The sequence below is a fragment of the Haliaeetus albicilla genome, chromosome 16, assembly GCF_947461875.1.
Source record: "Haliaeetus albicilla chromosome 16, bHalAlb1.1, whole genome shotgun sequence".
In the NCBI taxonomy this organism is placed as follows: domain Eukaryota; kingdom Metazoa; phylum Chordata; class Aves; order Accipitriformes; family Accipitridae; genus Haliaeetus; species Haliaeetus albicilla.
In genome coordinates, this window is record NC_091498.1 from 21,962,944 (window position 1) to 21,983,380 (window position 20,437).

Genomic DNA, 20,437 nt, shown 5'->3' on the forward strand with positions numbered 1-20,437 from the left:
TTTGCCTAAGAGATACCAACTACCTCTTAGGTAGTATTTGGTACTGGAACCTCAGTCTTTAAATGCTGCTAGGTGAAGTTGTCACTCAGTAGAATAATCTGACAACAAAATAACGTATCACTTTTTTTTTTTTTTTTTTTTTTTTTTTTTTTTTTTGTTCTGTGATAATACATTTTGAACACAACCACAAACAGGAAATGCAGTTTTCTTTAGTGTTTTTTGGGTCACTGGTGATTTAAAGTTTCTAACTCAAATGGGTACAGTAGTATAAGTATAATTCTTAAATTTTTTTTGTGCAGCTGCACAGTTTCTCAAACTAGTAATGAACTTTTTCCTAAGGTGTGAAGTAGTTATCTGGAGGCTGAGAATACTTTAAAGATCTGTCAATGTTACATTCTACACTTTCTTGAGCTCAGAATTTCAGTATACAACAAAAAAGTTTCTAGTCCTTTGTTTGTTGCCATTTTTAAATAAAGTCCACTAATTCTATTTCCTGTGGTTTTTAAAACCTAAGTACCGGTGGATTTAGATCAATGTGGCTTTGCATCATAGTTTTAAAATATGAATTGTCCTGCCACACAAATACTGATGAAAATCATTATTGTCCAACTGCCTTTTGCTCATACAATGTATTGATATTAATATAAGATTAAAACTTGCAGAGACTCACTGAAATAGACCAGTACCTTGACTTTGTGTTACCTTTGACTTACATGTTTTAGTCCTGTCAGAATTAAACTTGGAGTGGGGTAAAGGGAGAGAAGGTATTATTTTAAACATTTTCCTGGTACATTACAATTGATACCGTAATGCATGAAAATATGTACAGATGTTCATATATGCAGTCACAGCTCCACTATTTCTGCTGCATTTGAAATATATTGGGGTTTATGTAAGAAACTAAGTAAGAAAGTTATGTCTTTAGAAGGTTGAGTGATTGAGTTACATATACATATTCAGCGTTTTTATTCAGTTTGAAAAAGTTTTTAATTCCTTTTGTGAACACTTAAAGACAATATTTTACACTTTATCCCTTTGAGAATTAATATGGTATACCTTCAGGTGAGCTGCCTATTTAGCATTTTGTTATTTTTCTTGTCTTGAACAAAATATTCTCAAAATAATGCCGCTAGTAACTAAAGAACTGATAATTGAAAATACTAGTAAGTCTAAATTTTTTTGTAAACTTCTGATAAAATGATAACCAACCTGATCATAGTTTCAGCCACTGTGAAGTATGTAGTATTTTCTTTGGTTTTTGCAATGGTTGGCATGTAATTAGGTTGCACTGAGCAAATGGTCGTGTAGATAAAATAACTTCTAAGAAGGACATGTTGGCCATGTTCTAAAAAATTCAGGGGTAAAATTGGTAAAAATCACAAGTCAATTTAATCTTTGAGATTGTGACCACAAGGATACTTTAGGTGCTTCTGAAAAATGACAACATATTATTTTTAGATTGGCAGTTCTGTGAATAGCTTAGAACTGGTTATCGTGCTGCAGTTCAGGTGTATCTTCTCAAGAATCACGTATGATGAAAGCCTTTTAAGTAACATGAGGAAGCATGCATGAATTCCATCAGATTGGTGAATGCTCTAATTTTGAAGCTGCGTGAGAAATATACTTGATAATACTTGAAAGTTTTCACTGTAAATAATGTCTGAAAACAGATGTGAATAGCATTTTTTTAAGAAGTCTGGCAGAGTACTGCAGGAGGTGAAGGAATGGAAGGCAGGTATGTTTACTGATTTGTGTAGGTATTGTGTTGAGATCCATAACAATGACTGAAGGACAAAAAAAAGCCAAACAGATAAAACAGCTTAAAGTAGTACCTGTTCTTGGTAAATAAAATATTTTCATCAGTTGATATATGGAGAAATCATCTAGGTCCTTTCTCATATATACATCGTTGTATCTATACCTTCTACGGAGGCATTGTGCTTCAGAGTTCCATGTTCTCCCTGGAGCCCTTTGTGGTAGTGGTAGCAGATAGAGTTTATGCCCAGGCTTCATGGGTGCTCACATTCTTAACTGTTATCCTTCATTCCGTGCAATATTGCTAGAGAACTACACAAAGAATCCCTGATGACCCACCTTACTATTCAGCTTCTCTTTATCCTTCCCCAGCAGCAGGTGGACTGTTTAAAATTAGAGAGTTGTTAGAGCGTTAAAAATTAGCTGTGTTCACATTTTTTAATCTCTACACTGTATAAGAATTAAATTTTTTAGCATACTTGTCTGTTGGTGATTTTGTAGTGTAGTAAACCTTCATTTCAAAATTGTCCAAAAAAACCCCTCTTCTTCTATTATTATTTTAGTCAGACTCTAATTTGTTTTTATGCTGACATTGCATTTGTAACTCAATCCAGCAGAAAGTCCTTTAGAATATTAGCAGCAGAGGAAAATGTTTCAGTGAATTTCATGGTAGTTCCATACTTGAAGGAATGGAGGGCAAGTGTGAAAGCACATCCACTGCTTCTGTGACTCTCCATAGGCAACAAATGATGTGATTATAGGTTAATATATAAAAGTGTAATAAGTATCTCGTGATGTTCTTGCACCCCCCTTTTTTCAGATTTTTTTTTTTTTTGAAGGAGAATCAAGGAGCATGGTGATTAAGAAGGTGGACAGAAGATGCAAACAAAAGGAAGCCACGTAAAGATGAGGCTTTTTCAGATCTGAATATAAAGTTTGTACCGTAATGAAGGTATAGGGTCTGGCAGCTAGTTTGCAAATATAGAGAACTTAATTTACATTTATTTGTCAGAATTATTTTAGTCTGGTTACAAAAAACCCTTGGAAATTAAACAGTTCAGGGTAATAGGATGAAAGAAAATATGATCAGTTGCAATTATAACCTTTAAGAATAAGAGAGTGAAATACTTAAAATGTCCAGTGGTTAAAGAGAAAACTATTTAGATTTTAAAACTCAGTTTGTTACTAATGTGGATGTATTCTTTGTTACCCCTTAGTTTCCTTAATTTAATAACAGGAAGCTTTGTTAGAGTTCTTGTGTGATCTGTAGGCACGACCAGGAAATATTTGTACTCTTTCATTATTGACAGTTGCTATGTTTGATTTTTAAGGGAAGTAATTAATCCTGAATCACCTTAAGTTACCATATTTAAAAGACCTTTAGGAGATAAGTGTAAGAAGACTGGTTCTTCAGGATGTTTTTAAGTAAGACATATTTAAAGTCTTTTAAAATACAGAACTTGGATGGAAAATAGCCTCTGTAAAACTGAAAAGTAAATGTTTTGATCTCTAGTTCAGCTGTCCCCAGACATGCGCCCCCCCCCCCCGTATCCTTTTCTATAGTCTTTTGAACACCCTGGATATGTGTACTTATCTCTAGCCCCACACCAACTTTTTCTGATTGTAATGTCTGTTCTTTTATAAATGCTTTTTACAAATGACCCAGTAATCCACAATAGTAGGAACAAACTCTCAAAGGTAAATGCTAGCCTCATAACATACTCTTTATTTCTGATGTATAGTGTTATTTTTTGACGTGTTTAGAAAGTTGGAAGTATTAGCCGTGTGCATATATTGTAAAAATAATTTGTCCATGTGTGTTTTACAGGAGTGACGGTTAACAGCTGGCATGCAACTCTTTCAGTGAGGTGGCAAATACTCTTGTTAATTTTTTTTAAATTAAAATTTCATTACTAGAGAAGCATTTCTGAGGAGGTGGTCTTTGAAAATAACAAATGAATCCATAATCTACATGAGGCAGAGATGAGAGTAAAACATGTACCCCTTTTTCCAAAAGGAACAAGATCACAGAGGCCCTGCTACGTAATTTTATTTTGTACCTCTTCTCCTTTCTCCATTGGGTCATCCACCATAGGAAAGCATTCTTAGGGTTCACGTAACCAGGGCCATTAGGCTCAGTATGGCCCCAGCCTTCTTCCGTGGTCTCCAGCATTTATCCTGTATCTACAGCAGGCTGGAAAATAGATGGGTATGTTCATATTATTGTATAAGCACCTTAGGGACTTCTATGAAGAAAATTACCTCTATCCCAGCCTGGCCCAGTACGCACCCTTTTGGTAGTTTTCCTTCCTATTTTCCAGTCTTGTTCCTATGCAAGAGGATAGACTGAAAGGGCTTCCCTAAGTCTTGTGAATCCTTGATATCCCATCCTGGGGAAAAAGAAAAAAGGGAGGGGGTGAAGGTTCAGTAATTAGGAAAGCGGTCAGAGTCAGGGTATACATTCTTGAATGTGGATGGTATTTTAGGCTTGGTGTGAAGAATTTTTTTCCTCATAGTAATGGGACAGAAAACCTCTATTTAGTTTCACTAGCTTCAAAGCACAGTTGTTGGATTTTGCCTGAAGTCTCTCCAGGTATAATGAAGAATTTGAAGTTGAGGATAAAGTATGTTATTCAGGTACTCACAAACCTGATACCACAAAGTCAGTCAGATTCAAAATTAAATGATTGTGTCTAAAGGTTCAGAATTATTTTGCATCAGGAAATGTTCCAACATGAGATATATCAAGTTAACAGCTCAAAATGATTCTATTTATTGAGACCTCCTGGGATCAGTGTTTAAAAAAAGTGTATTCAGTTTGCCACAAGTGTACTATAAAATACTTCTTCACAAAGTATGTTTTGGTTCAGGCGTTTGTAACAGAATTCTAAGTGCACTGTTGTTCCCTCATGAACTCAAACCAGGCTGCAGTGAGGCACTTGAGTAACAACTCACAATGCTCTGACAGAATTAGTCTAGTAATGTCTTTCAAAAAGAAGTTGCTTCATTCCTCTAAAATAAAGCCAAATGTGAGTCCATTTTATATTTTCTTCAGTAGGTGAGTAACTACAGCAGTGTCTAAAGCAATGGAGACCACCTGCTCAATGCTTCATTCATTCTGAGGACCTTTATCACTACTTGTTTACTTCCCAGGGGGGTGACCTGCTCACCTGGCTGCATCAGGGAAGCTGGCCTCTGTAAAAAGAGCTTTGTTGGGCTAGGAAGAAGCATGGAGTGTGTCTAGCCTGGCTGTGGGGAGAAGGAAATTGTGGGCTGTAAGGACTCTGAAGTCCATAGTTCAAAATGCACAGGGTGAAGAGAGAGTTTTTTAGAGTGGAAATGGTAACCTAGCTCTCTGATTATTCTCCCCTTACTTGCTGTATATTTGAAAGGTCTTTGGCCTTCACATTTTGTGCAGAATGCAGTGCTGTCAGTATGTATCCCGTGTGCTGTTTAATGGGTTGGACCTCTTGCAGTAGGTGAAGGAATTCCTAAAATATGGTTGTGGTTTCTCAAGGAGCTGATTTGATAGCAATTTGTCATTGCTGAGAAAAGAGTCGAAACAAACTTCTGTTCAGTTGAAGTGTAATTAATGTCTGAACGTTTCTGTGTGGTGATACTTTAGAAGTAAAAGATACAAGTGCAGACTACTTTTTTGTGATTGAAGCTACCAGATTTCATTTTACAGTTGTAATTGCTGGAAATGCACACCCAATCAGTTACATAAACTTGGAATGTACACCCCAAAGTTTGACCAGCAGTAATGTGATAGGCAGTAGTCACTTGTGTGCATTTCATATGGTAGTCTTAAGTTGCTGAAGCTATGTGAAGTTTGAGAATTGCTGCTTTAGGCTTAATCATCCAAGTAATTTTGTGAATGTAAGCATGATGGCTGCCATTGCCACTTGCTACTGATCTCTTTGTCTTTCCTCTGTATTGCAGTGATCTGTGAGAATTATTTATAGGGTGTGGACATGTAGGAACTTCTCTACTGGTGATCATTTTAAGTCTCAATAGGCCATTAACTTTACTTGGCAGTCAAAATTCACACATCTGTTATTTAAACTCTTGACCTAAAACTTGTGATTTTACTTACTGATTCATGCTGTCAATATTTTTGCCTGTTGCAAATACTGGAATTTGGAAGCGTTTGGTAGATTCTACATGAAGTTTGAGCTTAGCTTTAGGTTTCATTTTCAGTCTCTGAAAGTAGTTTTATAAAAGAACTGAAGCAGGAGTTAAAATCTTCGGAGAATCTTCTGTCCTTTGAAAAATAAAATATGTTTGTGTTGATTTGCTGTCATAAGGTTACTAAAATGCTGCTATAGAATTTTAATGAACTCTGTGATTCAAAGCTGAAAAATAGCAAGCCCACAGCTAAATGCAGTGTTAAAACCACTACAGTTTTGCGTTTGAATATTGTTTTGACAGATCTAGTAGCACTGTAAATTTTTTGTTCCTCTATTTTCAACAAATACAGAACGTATATAGTCAAAGTTAATGTCTCAATCTTGCAGATTGTACTAGTACTAATGCTTTCTTTGTTAGTATATACAGAATTACAGCTTGAATTACTTTAGTGCTATAGTATGCTTTATGCTTTGCAACTTGCAGATTGCTCATGTAAAAAAGATGAAATATTTTTTTAGAAAGGTATATGGGGTAAATGCTTATGTAGAATGGTGCTCTAGAATGTCCACCCACGTCAGACCTGTGTGTTGATTGCATGTTTGTATTATAAAGTGTCTTTTGGAAGTCTGGCCTAATACATAGTCAGAAGTCTTCTACATGCAGGTTTGAAAACATTTATCTCCTTTCTAGAACTGGAAGAGTGTAAAAGATGGTGTGACTTGGGATGAAAGTGTCAGTGTTTCAATATTTTTAAAAGGTTTAACATTTGAAATTACAATTTCAAATATTTATTGACCAAAATATTAGCTTGAGATGACTTCTGTGGTAAAATAATCATAGGATGGTTTTCTGAATTTGTAGCCTTAAGTAGCAGTCTGCATTTGCCTTTTTAGAAGGTTGTGCAATTGAGGGTCTCCAACTTATTTTATTAAGCTACTGGTGGTGTGCGTACTATGTCACAGTATGGCAAAGTAGCAACATCTAGCTTTGAGGACTTCTTACAAGTACAGAATAGTTGTGCTTGCTACCTTAGCTGCTCTTGCCTCTTCTGAGGAAAAGGCAGTAGGATGTTTTCTTACATACCTGTGAATGCCATGTGTATGTTAGTTTGAAGCCCTTGAACTATGTAGTTAATACGCTCATCTATTTTGTGTAATAAATAATTGGTTTGGTGAATTCCAGAGTAATTTTCATCAGGGTAAAATTTAGGCAACTTTATGTATAGTATGACTTTTGTTCTCTTAATTGTACTGTAAAGCATAAATTTCCATGGTGAGAGGAGCTTTTCTGTGAAATGTAGAATTGAACTAGTGGTTATTATAAAGTATATTCATAGAGTGGTAGAGTGAATGCTTTAATTGAAAAGTAGAGAATGCTGCATTTGAAAGATTGACACATCTGTGTGATGTTGTGGTTTGGCTTGTCAGAGCAGCTGAAGGCTCTTAGTTACTTCTAAAATTCCTGAACTTCATATAAACAGTATGATTTGTAAATTTGATTTTTGATGTGTTATGTGGAATATTGAAATCTATTTTTGCCATTCAGAATTTGTTTAGAGTGAAATAACCCTTGGAAATCTTCCAGCAGTCCTTTACTGAGAAATCCAGAGCTGAGAAGCCAGCATAAGAGCATTCTTATGAAAGAAGCAACCTGTAGATATTTCTGTCCAGTTCAGGTGATGCCTGGGGCCTGTCCTCCCTTTCCACCCTCCCCTGCATCCACCAAATAAAATAGCACACTAGAAAATTACACGTGCTCCTGTATATACCGGACTTAACTTGCCTGTCTCTGGAGAGAAGGAATTCAGGCTAAAGTAAGAGCTCTTTGGAGACATCGACTAGGAGGAAGATTGGAAGACTTAAATCTTTGGCACAGGGCAATATACTTGGTGACTATCATAATATTATAAATCAGCAGTTTCAAAATTATGCATCTGGAACTCTATTAGCCTTTAAGTCACTTTAGCAAAATGTATGTAACTTTCAATTGAGAGAAGGTAAAACTAGTAAGCAGCAAAACATATAAATTGTGGTGGTGTTTGTTTTCTGTTTGTGGTGGTGTTTTTTTGTTTGTTTGTTTTTTAATTTTTAAAACATCTGTCAAATCTGAAATTACAAACTGGTGTGTAAAGAAAACAATTGCTGGATACAATTACTAATCTTGGATTATTAAAACTGCAAAACTGGAACTTCAGCTCTCTGTATGCAGAGAAAGAAATCTTGCCTTATGTGTCATCCTGCTGAGAAGTTAAATGCAGTGGTATATATAATTTGGGCTATTTTTGTAGGTCATTTGGTGGAGCAAATAGGGCACATCAGTAAAGATTATGTCAGTATTTTATGTTTTGATAATCTTTACTGAGGGCGCGGTTGAAGAAATTTGGAAAAGAGCAATGATGTTATTAGCATCTTTATTCTCACTTCCTGTTTTTCCTTTCTGGAAAAATACAAAGTGCAGTGCTTCAGAATCAGAAATTAGTTAATTTGATGTTTGTCCATAGTCAGAAAACAGTTTTGTACAGGTAATCTTTTTTGGTGGTACAACAGAGATACTAAGGCAGGCTTTCTTTAAGAGTGTTAGAAATGAGAAAATTCAGTAACTTCATCTCTTTATTACCTTCAGCTGCATACTTCAAAATGGATTCATATTAATAAAAACTTTCCTACAGGAAATAATTCAGGCATGAAGGAACAGTTTCATACGAAACTGGATAGCTTCATAATTTATAAATGAAATAATAAACTGAATTACAGGGTTATGTGCTAATCTTGTGCTTGAGCCATTTGAGGTAAAATATTTACCCATGTCTGGAGGGCTTTTTTAATACAATGAAGGAATTTGTTAGTATGAATTTATGAATTTATCTCTTGAATTGTTTGCTTTTTGTTATCCACTTGTGTTTTTACTTTAGGAAAAGTAGTCTGTTGTGTATTATAACTTAACTGATGTTTTATGTAACACTGCTCCTATGATAATTTAAATGTTAACATAGTGTGTACTGACCTTCATGTTAATAGAGAACTTGTTACAATATTCGGAGGCTATTCCTTTTATTCTTTGAATGGTCGTTTGGAACTCAGTAATAATATTTTATACTATAAAACTGACTTCATGCAAAAAAGTCAATTTACTATTTTAAAGGATTATGACTTGTTAATTTTGTTTTTATATACTATAGGATATGTTTTGGAGTTGCAGACAAAGTATCTTTGCTGAAATGAAGAAGAAATTTTCACAGGTAGACAGATGAAATCAACTTTATAAAATGATAACCAAGATACATAGTAACAGCATGATGCTGTAGCTTTTGTTTATTTCTTAACGTGAGCATGAGCTATTGAATTTTTTTGTGCATGTTCTTGAATACAAAGATTATGTATGTATTAAACGCAGTCTTAACAGTAGAAGCTTCAAACTGAGTATGTGTTTGTATGCTTTTACACTGGTGTGTGTGGTTTTGGCCCTCTAGCTTTTTGTTTAAAAAAAAAAAAAAGGAATTGTGTAGCTGTCATAATATATCAGATTATGTAATGATTAAAATTAAGTTTCGCATTTACTTTGTGGACTAAGTTTGATAACAGCCTGTCAAAATAGTTTAGAGGCCTGTTGCTGGCCAGTATTCCCTTTTACACTATTTTTATAGTAAAGTAGCCACAAACAAGATGTTTGCATTGTTGTCTAATAGTTCAGATGGTATACGTGAATGCTTGCCATGAATAGGGTTGGACTGAGGTTATTTTTGCTTTATGTATTTACCGTGAACAACTTGAAGCAGTGGCAGCATGAATGATGGCTTAATATCCTTTGCTATACTAACCCTGAGTTAAACCAGTTTAGTCTGTTAGAATTACATCTGTGAACAAGGAAGAGAGGATTTGTCTAACATGGAACATCCAGCAACCCAACCAGCAGATCTTCTGTAATCTATAATTTGTTCGCTTAATGTTATTTCCATCCATCAGATACTGTGTGTCTAATTATTTTTCACTAACAACTCCAATATAAGTCACAACTGATCCACAATCAAAGGTAGTGGGGAAGGTGTGAGTAGGAGGAGTTGATTTTACAGGTGTCTTCTGCAGAGAGGAGGGGAGCTAAGGTGTTGGTTTTGTAAAGGCAGTAGGACAACAAGGAATTGAGTCTTCAGTGGAGAACTTCTATTCCTGACATGCTTATATACAGTAGCAGGTCAAGTTGTAGGATCAGTACAGAATTACTGTGGGAATCATTAACTCTGAGTTAACTTACATTTTCCTGGGTGAAGCTGTATGAATAGTAGCAAATGCCTCTTAACCTCTCTGCACCGTTCTACAGAGGAAGGTTGGCTTCCACCCAGAGCAAGCCTCTACCATTGCTGGGGAATCTGGGTCCTAAGTGTAGGTTGATCTTATGAGTTTGTTGGGGTTTAGCTGCTGCTCATCTTCTCCAAGAAAAATCAAGAAAGTAGACCACTGAACGAGCTTCATCTAATGTTTTGTAACGACACAGTGAAAGAGACAAATTGTGGGCTTGTTTAGCCAAAAAAAAAAAAAAAAGAAAAGAAAAAGAAAAAAAAATTGAAGAATGAAGACGTGCTGGGAAATTTAAATGAAAGAACACAGGAGAAGTAATCAACTGGTGAAATTCAATTTTCGTCTATTCAAGTACAGCTCTGTGTGTCTGTGGGTGCTGTGGATGAAAGTGAGGATATAATGTCAAAATTAATTTGACCTCTAAATTGTGTTTTCCTCTTAATGTGTGGTTAATATTTCAGGAATAGTTTTGTCTGTTTTCATGGAAAGTAGTTCATAAACCTAAAATTCTCCAGTAGAGATTAAATGTATGAAGGTGAAGTGTTGCAGATTTGCTGGAAATGGTGCCTTGAATCTTTTTGAGCATAAAATTAATGAAGATTTCCACACAGGACTTTATATTTGATAAACTTAGAGAAATTGGACTTTAAAGTCTTAAAAAAAAATCACAGTCTAAAGCAAACTAACATAATACAGATTGGGGTGCGGGGGGAGGTTTATTTGCCCTTCTGACAACTTTTTTTCTGATGATAGGAGTAGATGCTGCAGTCAGCTAACATTTTATTTTATAGTTGCGTGAAGACTGTCAGCTGATCTTGAAGTTTTGCAAAATGAAGGGATGCAGCATCAGCTAAAATGTTTCTGTTCCTTTTTAAAAGATTTGGTCACGTAAGAGCTCTCATAAGGGCCTATGCCACTTTGGTGGTCATCTGTGTTCTGAGGCTGGTTGTGTAGCAATACAAGGGATGCTGAAGTTGTTTAGATCTTCTTAGTAGTTCTCTAGAAGATGCTTATGACATGGCTGACAGTTTTAGTGTTAACACAGTTCTTGCTATTTATTAATGGTTTTTATCCACTGAAAATTGTGATAGCACTGCATGTATCTTTTTGCCTCTTTAAATGATGTACCCTTTAGCCATGGACTGAGATGTGGGTGCTCTGACATGCGTTACTAATGCTTTCTGTGTGTTACAAGTTGAAAAGGCTGAGTCCTTGGGCACTAATTATTCCTTTTACTGACCTGATGCTTTCTTGTGTGACCTGTATATAAATACCAGTTATTCCTTATTGTTCTACAACTTTGGATAACTGAGAGAATTCATTGTGCTTAGATCTTTTGACTTCCTGGGTTTTCAGTGTTGGAAAGTGTTGGGAAAACGCCATTTTCCTGGCTTACCTGGGTCCGTAAAATTTTATTGCTATTCCATTGCCACTTTCATTCAAGATAGTTTTCTGATTTCAGATTTATTGAAGTTGCTGTTTAAAATCTCTTTGTCTAGTAGCCATTTGGCAATGTTAATTTTCTTACTCTGTTCAGGCAGAAGAATTTCTCATGCAGCAGTGGATTTAGTGGAAGAAGGTTGGTAGGTTCTTTGTGAAACTTTGTTTAATGGTCAGCTTCCAAGATTATTCGGAAGCTTGCAGATCTTCTGGGTTGCATTCCTAAAAATCACAAAAGGTATACTTCTACCTCAGCAGGATTTATGATCGTGTCAAAACAAAATATGAGTTTGAAGTGATGATTTTAAAGTCTGTTCCTGATTTGAAGCAGTCTTCTATCTGCTTGCTGGCTGAAATTCTGTGCAGAACTTGAGCAGTTTATCTCTCCACACTGTGATCCACCCATACAAATTCCTTTGTGTTCTACAAAATGTGTTTTCCAAAACTGGAAGGTTCTTAATTTTCTTATGCCTGCTTTCAAAAATAAAGTCCAGGTTTAGGATCCTTAGGTTGTAAAAGTGTACTACATTTTATTGGTGAAGCCTTGTTTTGATTTTTCAGTTAAACTCCAAAACATTCTTAACTTTACTCATGAGTTGTTGCCTGCTGTCATTTCAGGTGGAAAGTGCTGCTGAGGAACCCAGGGTGCTGTGTATAATACAAGATACCACAAATTCCAAGACAGTTAATGAGCGTGTTACCTTGAACCTGCCAGCTTCCACACCACTTAAAAGGCTGTTTGAAGATGTGGCTTCAAAAGTGGGCTACGTGAATGGAACTTTTGATTTAATGTGGGGAAATGGAGATAATGTAACTGATACGGTATGGCAAAAGTGCTTTTCATTTCCTCTTGATAGCAAACATTTAAATCTTCACATTATAGAAAAGTGCTGTCTGTATTGTGTAGTACTCATTTAATTCCTGTAAAAAATTGTAGTAGGTGCACCAAAGCAGACTGACACCAGTATTTTGATTTGGCTGCATTTTATTTTGTATTATATCTACATTTTAGTCTGAGAATGTGCTCTTGGTACATGTATTTAATAATTAAACAAAAGAAACGATTATGATCATTCAGATGTAATGCTAGTTTTCATTATCAGTATGTATTTTTAATAATAATACCTATGATAATTCATCTCCTCTGTTTCCTGTGGTCTTGTTTGAGAAATGTTTTCTTCTCAACTGAAGCATGTTGTGTAGTGACTTTCCATGTTTCTTATACCTATTTGAGTTTATTACATACAAAAAAATTATGATTAATATTGCTTCTGTGCTTTATTGTAGATCAGTGTTGGTTTTAGTTAATATGATTTCTATAGATGCATCTAGAAAACTTCATAAGATTCCTTAAAAAATAGATGTTATTTTATTTCAGGTCATGTTTATGCTTGCTGAATTTTTTTTTCTTAAAAAAAAAAAAGTATATGCAAGCTGTATAGGACAGTAGGTGGTTGGATGTTCTGCAAGAAACTTGTAGACCAGCGTCTCAACTCCTGAATAGGTTAACCAACTTCTAAGGATTAAACTGTACTGTAATACTTAATTTACACTGTTTCTTAAACTGTTCCCAAGTTCTTTCAGTATTAATGATGAGTATGTTTTGTTTATACTGGATAATTATTTATTTTCATTTCATCTTAGTGTATCAGATGCTACTTCAAGCAATGTACTTGGATGGACTCTTAATTGTGTATAGATCTGTTTTTTTAAAAAAAAAGTGGTGGTTTTGTTTTTTGTTTTTTGGTTTGTTTTTTTTAGCAGACTCCAATAGATCAGAACAGTGACAAAACTATTCTCGATGCTGGTTTTGAGCCAGGGAAGAAGAACTTCCTGCATTTGACAGACAGAGATGGTGAGCAGCCTCATACAATGCCGGTAAGTGAAATCTTCACTCAGCTACATAAGCTATAGCGTTGGGGGAGAGAGATGTATGTTCTGTGTATTGCTCTTGTGAGATCAGAAAATGAAATAAAATTGGGCTGTATATTTCATACAATAAGCTATTTCAGGAACCTTCTCAACAGACTTTTGGATTACTGTTTCACACTTCTAAGTTTCTCCTGAGTAGGACCAATTCTATTAGTAATGATTTGCTGTCACTTTTTATTCATGCTTGTCAAATATTTATGTAATGTTTTGCTGTGAGTAGTTTTCTAAGGTTATATAATTAATTAATCTTTGACATGTTTAGAGAGAAGTCTTAACAATATAGGTTTAATCATATACCTAATTCTTTTTCTCTGGGTGTTTGAAAGCAGTATTAGGCCACTCTGACAGGATTGTCAGAAATGGCAGTCTTGTATCAACAGCAGTTACCTGCATCCAAATTTAGCTTTAAGGAAAGAAAAAAAAAACCCATATATATATATACATATATATATATATATATATATAAGAAGAGTTACCTGCTTCCAAATTTAGCTTTAAGAAAAGAAAATACATATATATATAAGAAGAGTTGTCAGTGTTGCTAGAAGTAACTGTCTGCCGTAACAAAATATTTGAAATTTCCTATTTCTCAAATATGTGATGCAGTGAAAGATAAACACAGCTGCGGTTTATTTAAATCAGGGATTGGATAGACTAGTGGTACATTAAGATTTATTACTCTGCTCTCATGTCAGCATAATACTGACCTACTTAGCCTTTGTTGTGGACTTAACTACCTGAAAAGTGGAAGAAAAACCCTATGTCTAAATAATTGTGCACAAGATCAGAATTTGAGGGTGATTCTGAAATAATATTTAACTGTAATTTTTATATCTGAAAAAAATCTCATTCTGTATTTCAGTGCAGAAAACTTGAGACATAGGAGATGCTAAATTGCAAACTTGTTTGTTGTATGCGTTATAGTACTTTATTGGATTATACAGTATTCTAAAGGGCATTTGCTTCCACTAATGCAAGGAACGATTTCTCAAGGGGTCGAGGATTTGGAGGGCAGAATTAAAGTTGCACAAGCAACTGTATATCTGCAATTCTGTAAAATTTGTGTGATATGCTTCGCACAATTGATTTTTTCTTTTCTTTTCTTTTTTTTTTTTATATTTAGCCGCAAGAGAAAAGTAAACTTGTAGGTACTTCAGTAAAAATTTGTTGTCTAAATTGTGCATAAAATCAGTGTATTCATGTTTTCAGGAGGATTCAGGTACAACAGATGACAGTGCGCAAGACAGATTTATAGGCCCTCTTCCAAGAGAAGGCTCTGTTGGCTGTACCAATGACTACGTCAGTCAGAGCTATTCTTATTCATCAGTCCTGAGCAAATCGGAGACAGGTATATTGTTCTCTCTTGTAAAGGCAATGCTAATTTGTAATTATTTTAGCATATTTTCAAATAGCAGTACTTCAAGATTTTCTAAATAAATTGCAATTTATTTTAAAGAAGCCCTCCACATTGCTACTGCATTTTCCATCATGTTTTCTACAATATTCTCATATCACTTTTGGGAACCAAAGAGCTGTACCCCATCCTTTTCTTACTTGGGACAGTGCAATTCAAACTCTGTCAGGGGCCCTCCTTTTCAGTATTAATCTGCTGCTGTGTCCCTAGTTGAGTAGTCAGGATTGTATTACCAAAAAGGATTCACATCAAGCTGTGTGTTTACTCACAGCTTAACGAGCACTTGATACCCTCTTATAAAGAGGCTGTTGCCAAATCTCTGCAGTTTGTGCATTAACTGCAGTCTTCCTACTGTAGCCCCTGGTTGCAGTTTCTTTGCCTGCACCATGATTCCCCAAGAGGTTCATCCTCCACTGCCTGGTTGCCCACCAGCAAGCGGAAACTCCCTCTGGAAGGGAAGTGCAGCTCAGCCTTGCAGGCAAGTGCCAGGGCAGATCCTAGGAGGCTGGCTGGGTGCCTTTGCTGCGCAGGGGGGCAGGAGGAGACGGCAAGTTACAGCTCAGTGATGAGACAAGCTCCTGATACTAAATTTGTTGAGCAGAGACAAAGATGACATTTATATTACACCAATTCAAGCATGCTCAAGACTTTTTTGAGAGATAAAAAAGTTTATCTGCCACATACCTTCCTTCATTTAATATAACTGTGAAAAGATGATCTGTATAGAGTAGAGTAATAAATAAAATACATGTGTTCTAACTCAGTCTCTTCACAGAAGGTGCTTGTGTTTTGCATGGAGTAGCTGCCTTTTCATTACTAGTATGGAACTGAGATTTATTTTTTTTAATACTTACAAAGAGCTTCAGAGTATAAATAGGCATATTTAATTTCTTTATTACACTATGCTTCAATATATGCTGCTTACTTATCAGCTGTTGTTAATATTGTGTATTTTGGAGAAAATCTTAAAATTACATTAAAATGAATATAAGTAAATAATTCCCTTTCCAGCTAGTAAAAATTGCACTGATTTTTAGTACTTGTTTTAATTGGTTATTATGGGAGAAGGTTTTAGAAGATACATGTGTGTGCACTTTCAAGATTTATTTTTTTTAATTTATAGTTCAAACCAATGCAGATACAAGTTATATTTACATTATAACTCTGATATTTTTAGTTGACATCAGGCAATAATTAAGCTAGTACACAACTGTTTCTTAACAAATTCTAGTTCTTCTGTAAAATATTTAAATCTACTATTAAAATATTTAAAGTTACCTGTGTCCTCATTGGTGCAGTATTCAGCATTAAATGTTGGTTGTTATTGTGAAACATAATTCATGGTCACTAAAATAGCTTTGGGTCATTCAGGGAAATTATTGCTGTTGTGCAAACTACTACTTTCTATTGCTCTCAGAAATGAGCAATTATAATATTCCATCAATTTTTATAGTGTAGATAACAGTAAATGACAACAGATGGATGCAGTTCTTAACAGTTCTGTGATAATGTTTGTTTCTTGTCAAATGTTTTAACTCTGAAAGTCTTTTTCCATTTTTTTCCATTATTTCCATTTCACTATTGTATTTTTAGGTTATGTGGGGCTAGTAAATCAAGCAATGACTTGCTACTTGAACAGCCTTCTACAAACACTTTTCATGACTCCTGAATTTAGAAATGCGTTATATAAGTGAGTATATGGAATAAAAACCTGTTCTTGAATTTGTGCTGGTATATATTGGTAGGAGACCCTTTTGAATTTCTCCTGTCAAAATTTCCTTGTTTGGATACTGAAAAGCATATTTGAAGTCAAGCTGCATAGACTTATAAATTATATCTGCTTAAAAGCTTCAGATTTTTAGTAAAATAGTTAGTAAAGTAATATGTTATTGGTTGTGGCATGGGCAAGCTTTTTAAAGAATTTGCTCCATCTCGAAAACATCAAACTTGAAATTAAGTTTGATACTAAGTGCAGTTCATGTCTGTATTTGTGCAGTGAATGGCTTCAAAATTATTTTGTGTTGGATTTGTACATTTAAAGAATTGTATTGTTGTTTACTGCAGAAATGGAAAGCAATTTCATTTGACTTTTCCCAAGAAGCAGAGCTTCAGTTAACCTTTCTAATCTGGCAGACCTCTTGAAATGTAATAAATGCTGATTTAAATGCATTTTTGAGTAATGTTTTCAAAGCATTTTTAATTGTCAAATATCTTGTGTTGTCAATAGATGGGAATTTGAAGAATCTGAAGAGGATCCTGTGACGAGTATCCCCTACCAGCTTCAAAGACTGTTTGTTTTACTGCAGACCAGCAAAAAAAGAGCAATTGAAACAACAGATGTTACACGGAGTTTTGGATGGGATAGTAGTGAGGGTAATAATGGAGCTATTAAGCGTGTGTGATTTGCTTCAGAAGCTGCCTGTTAGGGGTCTAAACTGCTGTCGATAGGGGAAAAATACTGGAATAATTAAAAACAATTATTACGATCCACTTTGTTTCAATGGAAACAAAATAGCCTAAATAAATACTTTGTGGTGTGTGTTTGACTTTTAAAGAAATGTCTGAATTTTAGGCTGTTAAAGTAAAAAGCATTATATTTTTGTAATTAAGCTATCATTACAGTTGTTAATTGTTTCTAAAGTAGCTGTTTATGAGAAACTTGCATGTGTTTTGAATCACAAATGTGAAATGCACAAGTTCCACTTAAGTAGAAAATAATATGGATAATTCCATAAAATCAAACACTGGTTTTGTCTTCCTGACAGTTGTATAGTGTAATTTTGCCCGATAACCTGCTGATTTTTCTGTGGAGTAATCACATGATGATAAGAAGTTGAAAATTGAGTTTTAGAGAATCAGTGCAAAGTGGGAGATAAGTCAGAACCTGTTTATTTTACAACAGTGCATATTAGCATTTCTGGGGTATTTTTACATTCTTGCTTATGTACGCAATTCTTGTTTATGCACAAACATTGTGAGTAAGCTGGCTGCTTATTTTTCTAACTTAACTTGAGAGGCAGCTGCTGATGGAATTGAACACTGGCCCAGTAGTGAATAGTGTAGTAAGTAATAGGGACACACTTGAACAAATCAGTAGCTTTCTAGGAAGTATTCTGAGGCTACAGTTAGTATTGGGGCTAATAACATCTCTTGTATTAATTAACATTGATTTTCATTTCCAATAGCATGGCAACAACATGATGTACAGGAGCTTTGCAGAGTCATGTTTGATGCTTTGGAGCAGAAATGGAAGCAAACAGAACAGGTAAGTGTATAAAAACTTTCTTCATTCAGCAGTGTGGTATTGTTGTGGGGTTTTGTTGGATTTTTTTTAAGGACAATTTTGAAAAATGTTAATTGAATTTTAAATACCAGGTTATTGAAAGTTTGCAATAGTTGCCATTTTTATTGTTTGATGCAATAGTTAAGCTAGTATAATGTACGACTTTTAAGAGTGTGCTGCTTATGTTTTTGTCCCCCAATTAAAAGTGGAATATTCTGAACTCTGGATACTTAGTCTTTATTTGAAGCACAGAAAGTGACTGTAACTCCTGTGATAGCTTCCTTACTGTCAGTATTTATTAGGCTATGTTGCGGGCTCTTGAAGCTCAAGCCCGCTCTTCTAATGTAAGACAAAGTTAGGAATATATTTGTAACACATGCTACATTCTGATAAGCAGCCAACTTGTAGGCCAATTTTCAGATTTGTAAGATTGGCAAGTACTTCCTTTATCTGTCTGCATCTACCTCTGGACACACGGGGAAGGACTTGCAGTATCAATCTATTAACAATGTCTGCAAGATCAGGCTGGTTTTTAAAACATAAACTTCAATTTTTGTAGTTTCGTAGTCACTCTTTGAGACATGGCCGTAAAGTACACTGTGAAGTTTCTATATCATGGTTTGAGAAGCTCATTTGATATGTGTTTTGTGCAGTGGTGGGGCAGGGGAAAACAAGAAATCAAGAGATGGATGTCCTGCTGGGGAATGGTATTCTGAATGTGTAGCTACGCAATTAAGACTTAATTAAAAAAAGACATTTTCTTGTAAAACTAAAGAAAGGAAATGTGTTTAAAGTTCTGTTGAATATCTGTTTGTTTCAGGCCGATCTTATAAATCAGCTGTACCAAGGCAAACTGAAGGACTATGTAAGATGTCTAGAATGTGGCTATGAAGGCTGGAGAATCGACACTTACCTGGATATTCCTTTGGTCATCCGGCCATATGGCTCCAACCAGGCATTTGCTAGCGTGGTGTGTACTATTATGCTGACTAATAGTGCATCCATACACACATAGAATACATAATGCGACAGTGGTATAATTTGTTACATGGTAAGTATCATCCTAGATACTCCATCTTGGGGTGTTCGTCTTTGTGCAGTGAACCAGCTAGCAAGTTCTAGAAGATTTTTTTTGGCTTTTTGGTTTATTTTTTGTTTTGTTTTGTTTTTCTTTTGCCCTTCAATGAGTCCTACTGGTGCATGTATAAGGGGAGGGGAAATGCAACTTTATTGCCTTAGGGCTGCAGTAATCAATTATTTTCTTCCTGATAAAATCTTCAGCATTTACTCGAGATATTTTTATGAGATCACTGAGTTATATTTGGGTTGTTCTCTTTATTGGCACATTGCTAAATTTTCATAGCATTGTTGAAAATCTTAGTGAAAGAACGGAACTTTGACTTAAAATTTTTAGTTTAATTGCCATGTTGTTGCTGTGCTTCTTAAAGTTCACTTCTCAAACACCATATGCTTTTAACAAGCGATTTAATGATAGTAAAAAATCCTATTGTACATCAGTGTTCTTGGTCACTTTTGCTCCAGCATTACTGATGTTGGCAAGCATATATATTGCTTAGTAAATCTGTGGAAGTTTCTTTGTTTTATTTTTTCCACCCCCCTGAAAAGAAGTGATTACAAGCGGTGAAATTCCACTGTTGTGGCTTAAAATACTTGTACTATGGATGAAGTTGTGAGAAAGAATAAGAATAAATCAGACAAGTCTTTCAGTAAAGGTTGTTTTAAACAAACACTGGTTATGTAATTGGCTTACCAGGATTATTTGTTATATATATTCCTTTTGTATTTAGTATGCTGGCAATATTTTTTAAGCACCAATAGTCTGCGATTCTTAACAGTAATTCTGTTAAGAGGAGAATTGTTAGAATTAGGTGAAACTGCAGTGTAGGTTCAAAGCACTTCATACTTTAAATACCAATCTTGAGAAGTAGTAAAGATATGAAGGACATGGATCTCACATAAAGGATTCAAGTTAGTAAAGTCCTTTGAATTCTTTTTAAGATCACATTAAAATATTTTAGAACTATCCAGCTAATTGATGCTGTATTGATACAGATTGATATTTTATATAGATGGCTTCCGTTTTCACCTTGTAAAACTAATTTCTAGAAATATTGCCTAAATCAAAATTTTTTTTGTAATTTTTAATAGATCGGAAAAATCTCATTATTG

At 34.9% G+C, this 20,437-nt stretch overlaps 1 protein-coding gene across 5 annotated transcripts in view; it reads left to right on the forward strand.

The window, feature by feature from the left end:
* Nucleotides 1-20,437, forward strand: part of USP47 (ubiquitin specific peptidase 47) — a 57,498-nt gene that overhangs the window by 4,880 nt on the left and 32,181 nt on the right. For 2 of the 5 annotated variants that reach the window (XM_069803901.1, XM_069803898.1), the window contains exons 2-9: nt 9,065-9,124; nt 12,237-12,440; nt 13,380-13,496; nt 14,760-14,898; nt 16,558-16,654; nt 17,192-17,337; nt 18,150-18,229; nt 19,068-19,217. In XM_069803901.1, the coding sequence (XP_069660002.1) occupies nt 9,065-9,124; nt 12,237-12,440; nt 13,380-13,496; nt 14,760-14,898; nt 16,558-16,654; nt 17,192-17,337; nt 18,150-18,229; nt 19,068-19,217 (993 nt within the window). The remainder of the gene's footprint in view (nt 1-9,064; nt 9,125-12,236; nt 12,441-13,379; nt 13,497-14,759; nt 14,899-16,557; nt 16,655-17,191; nt 17,338-18,149; nt 18,230-19,067; nt 19,218-20,437) is intronic. The other 3 variants (XM_069803899.1, XM_069803902.1, XM_069803903.1) reach the window with 3 other exon arrangements.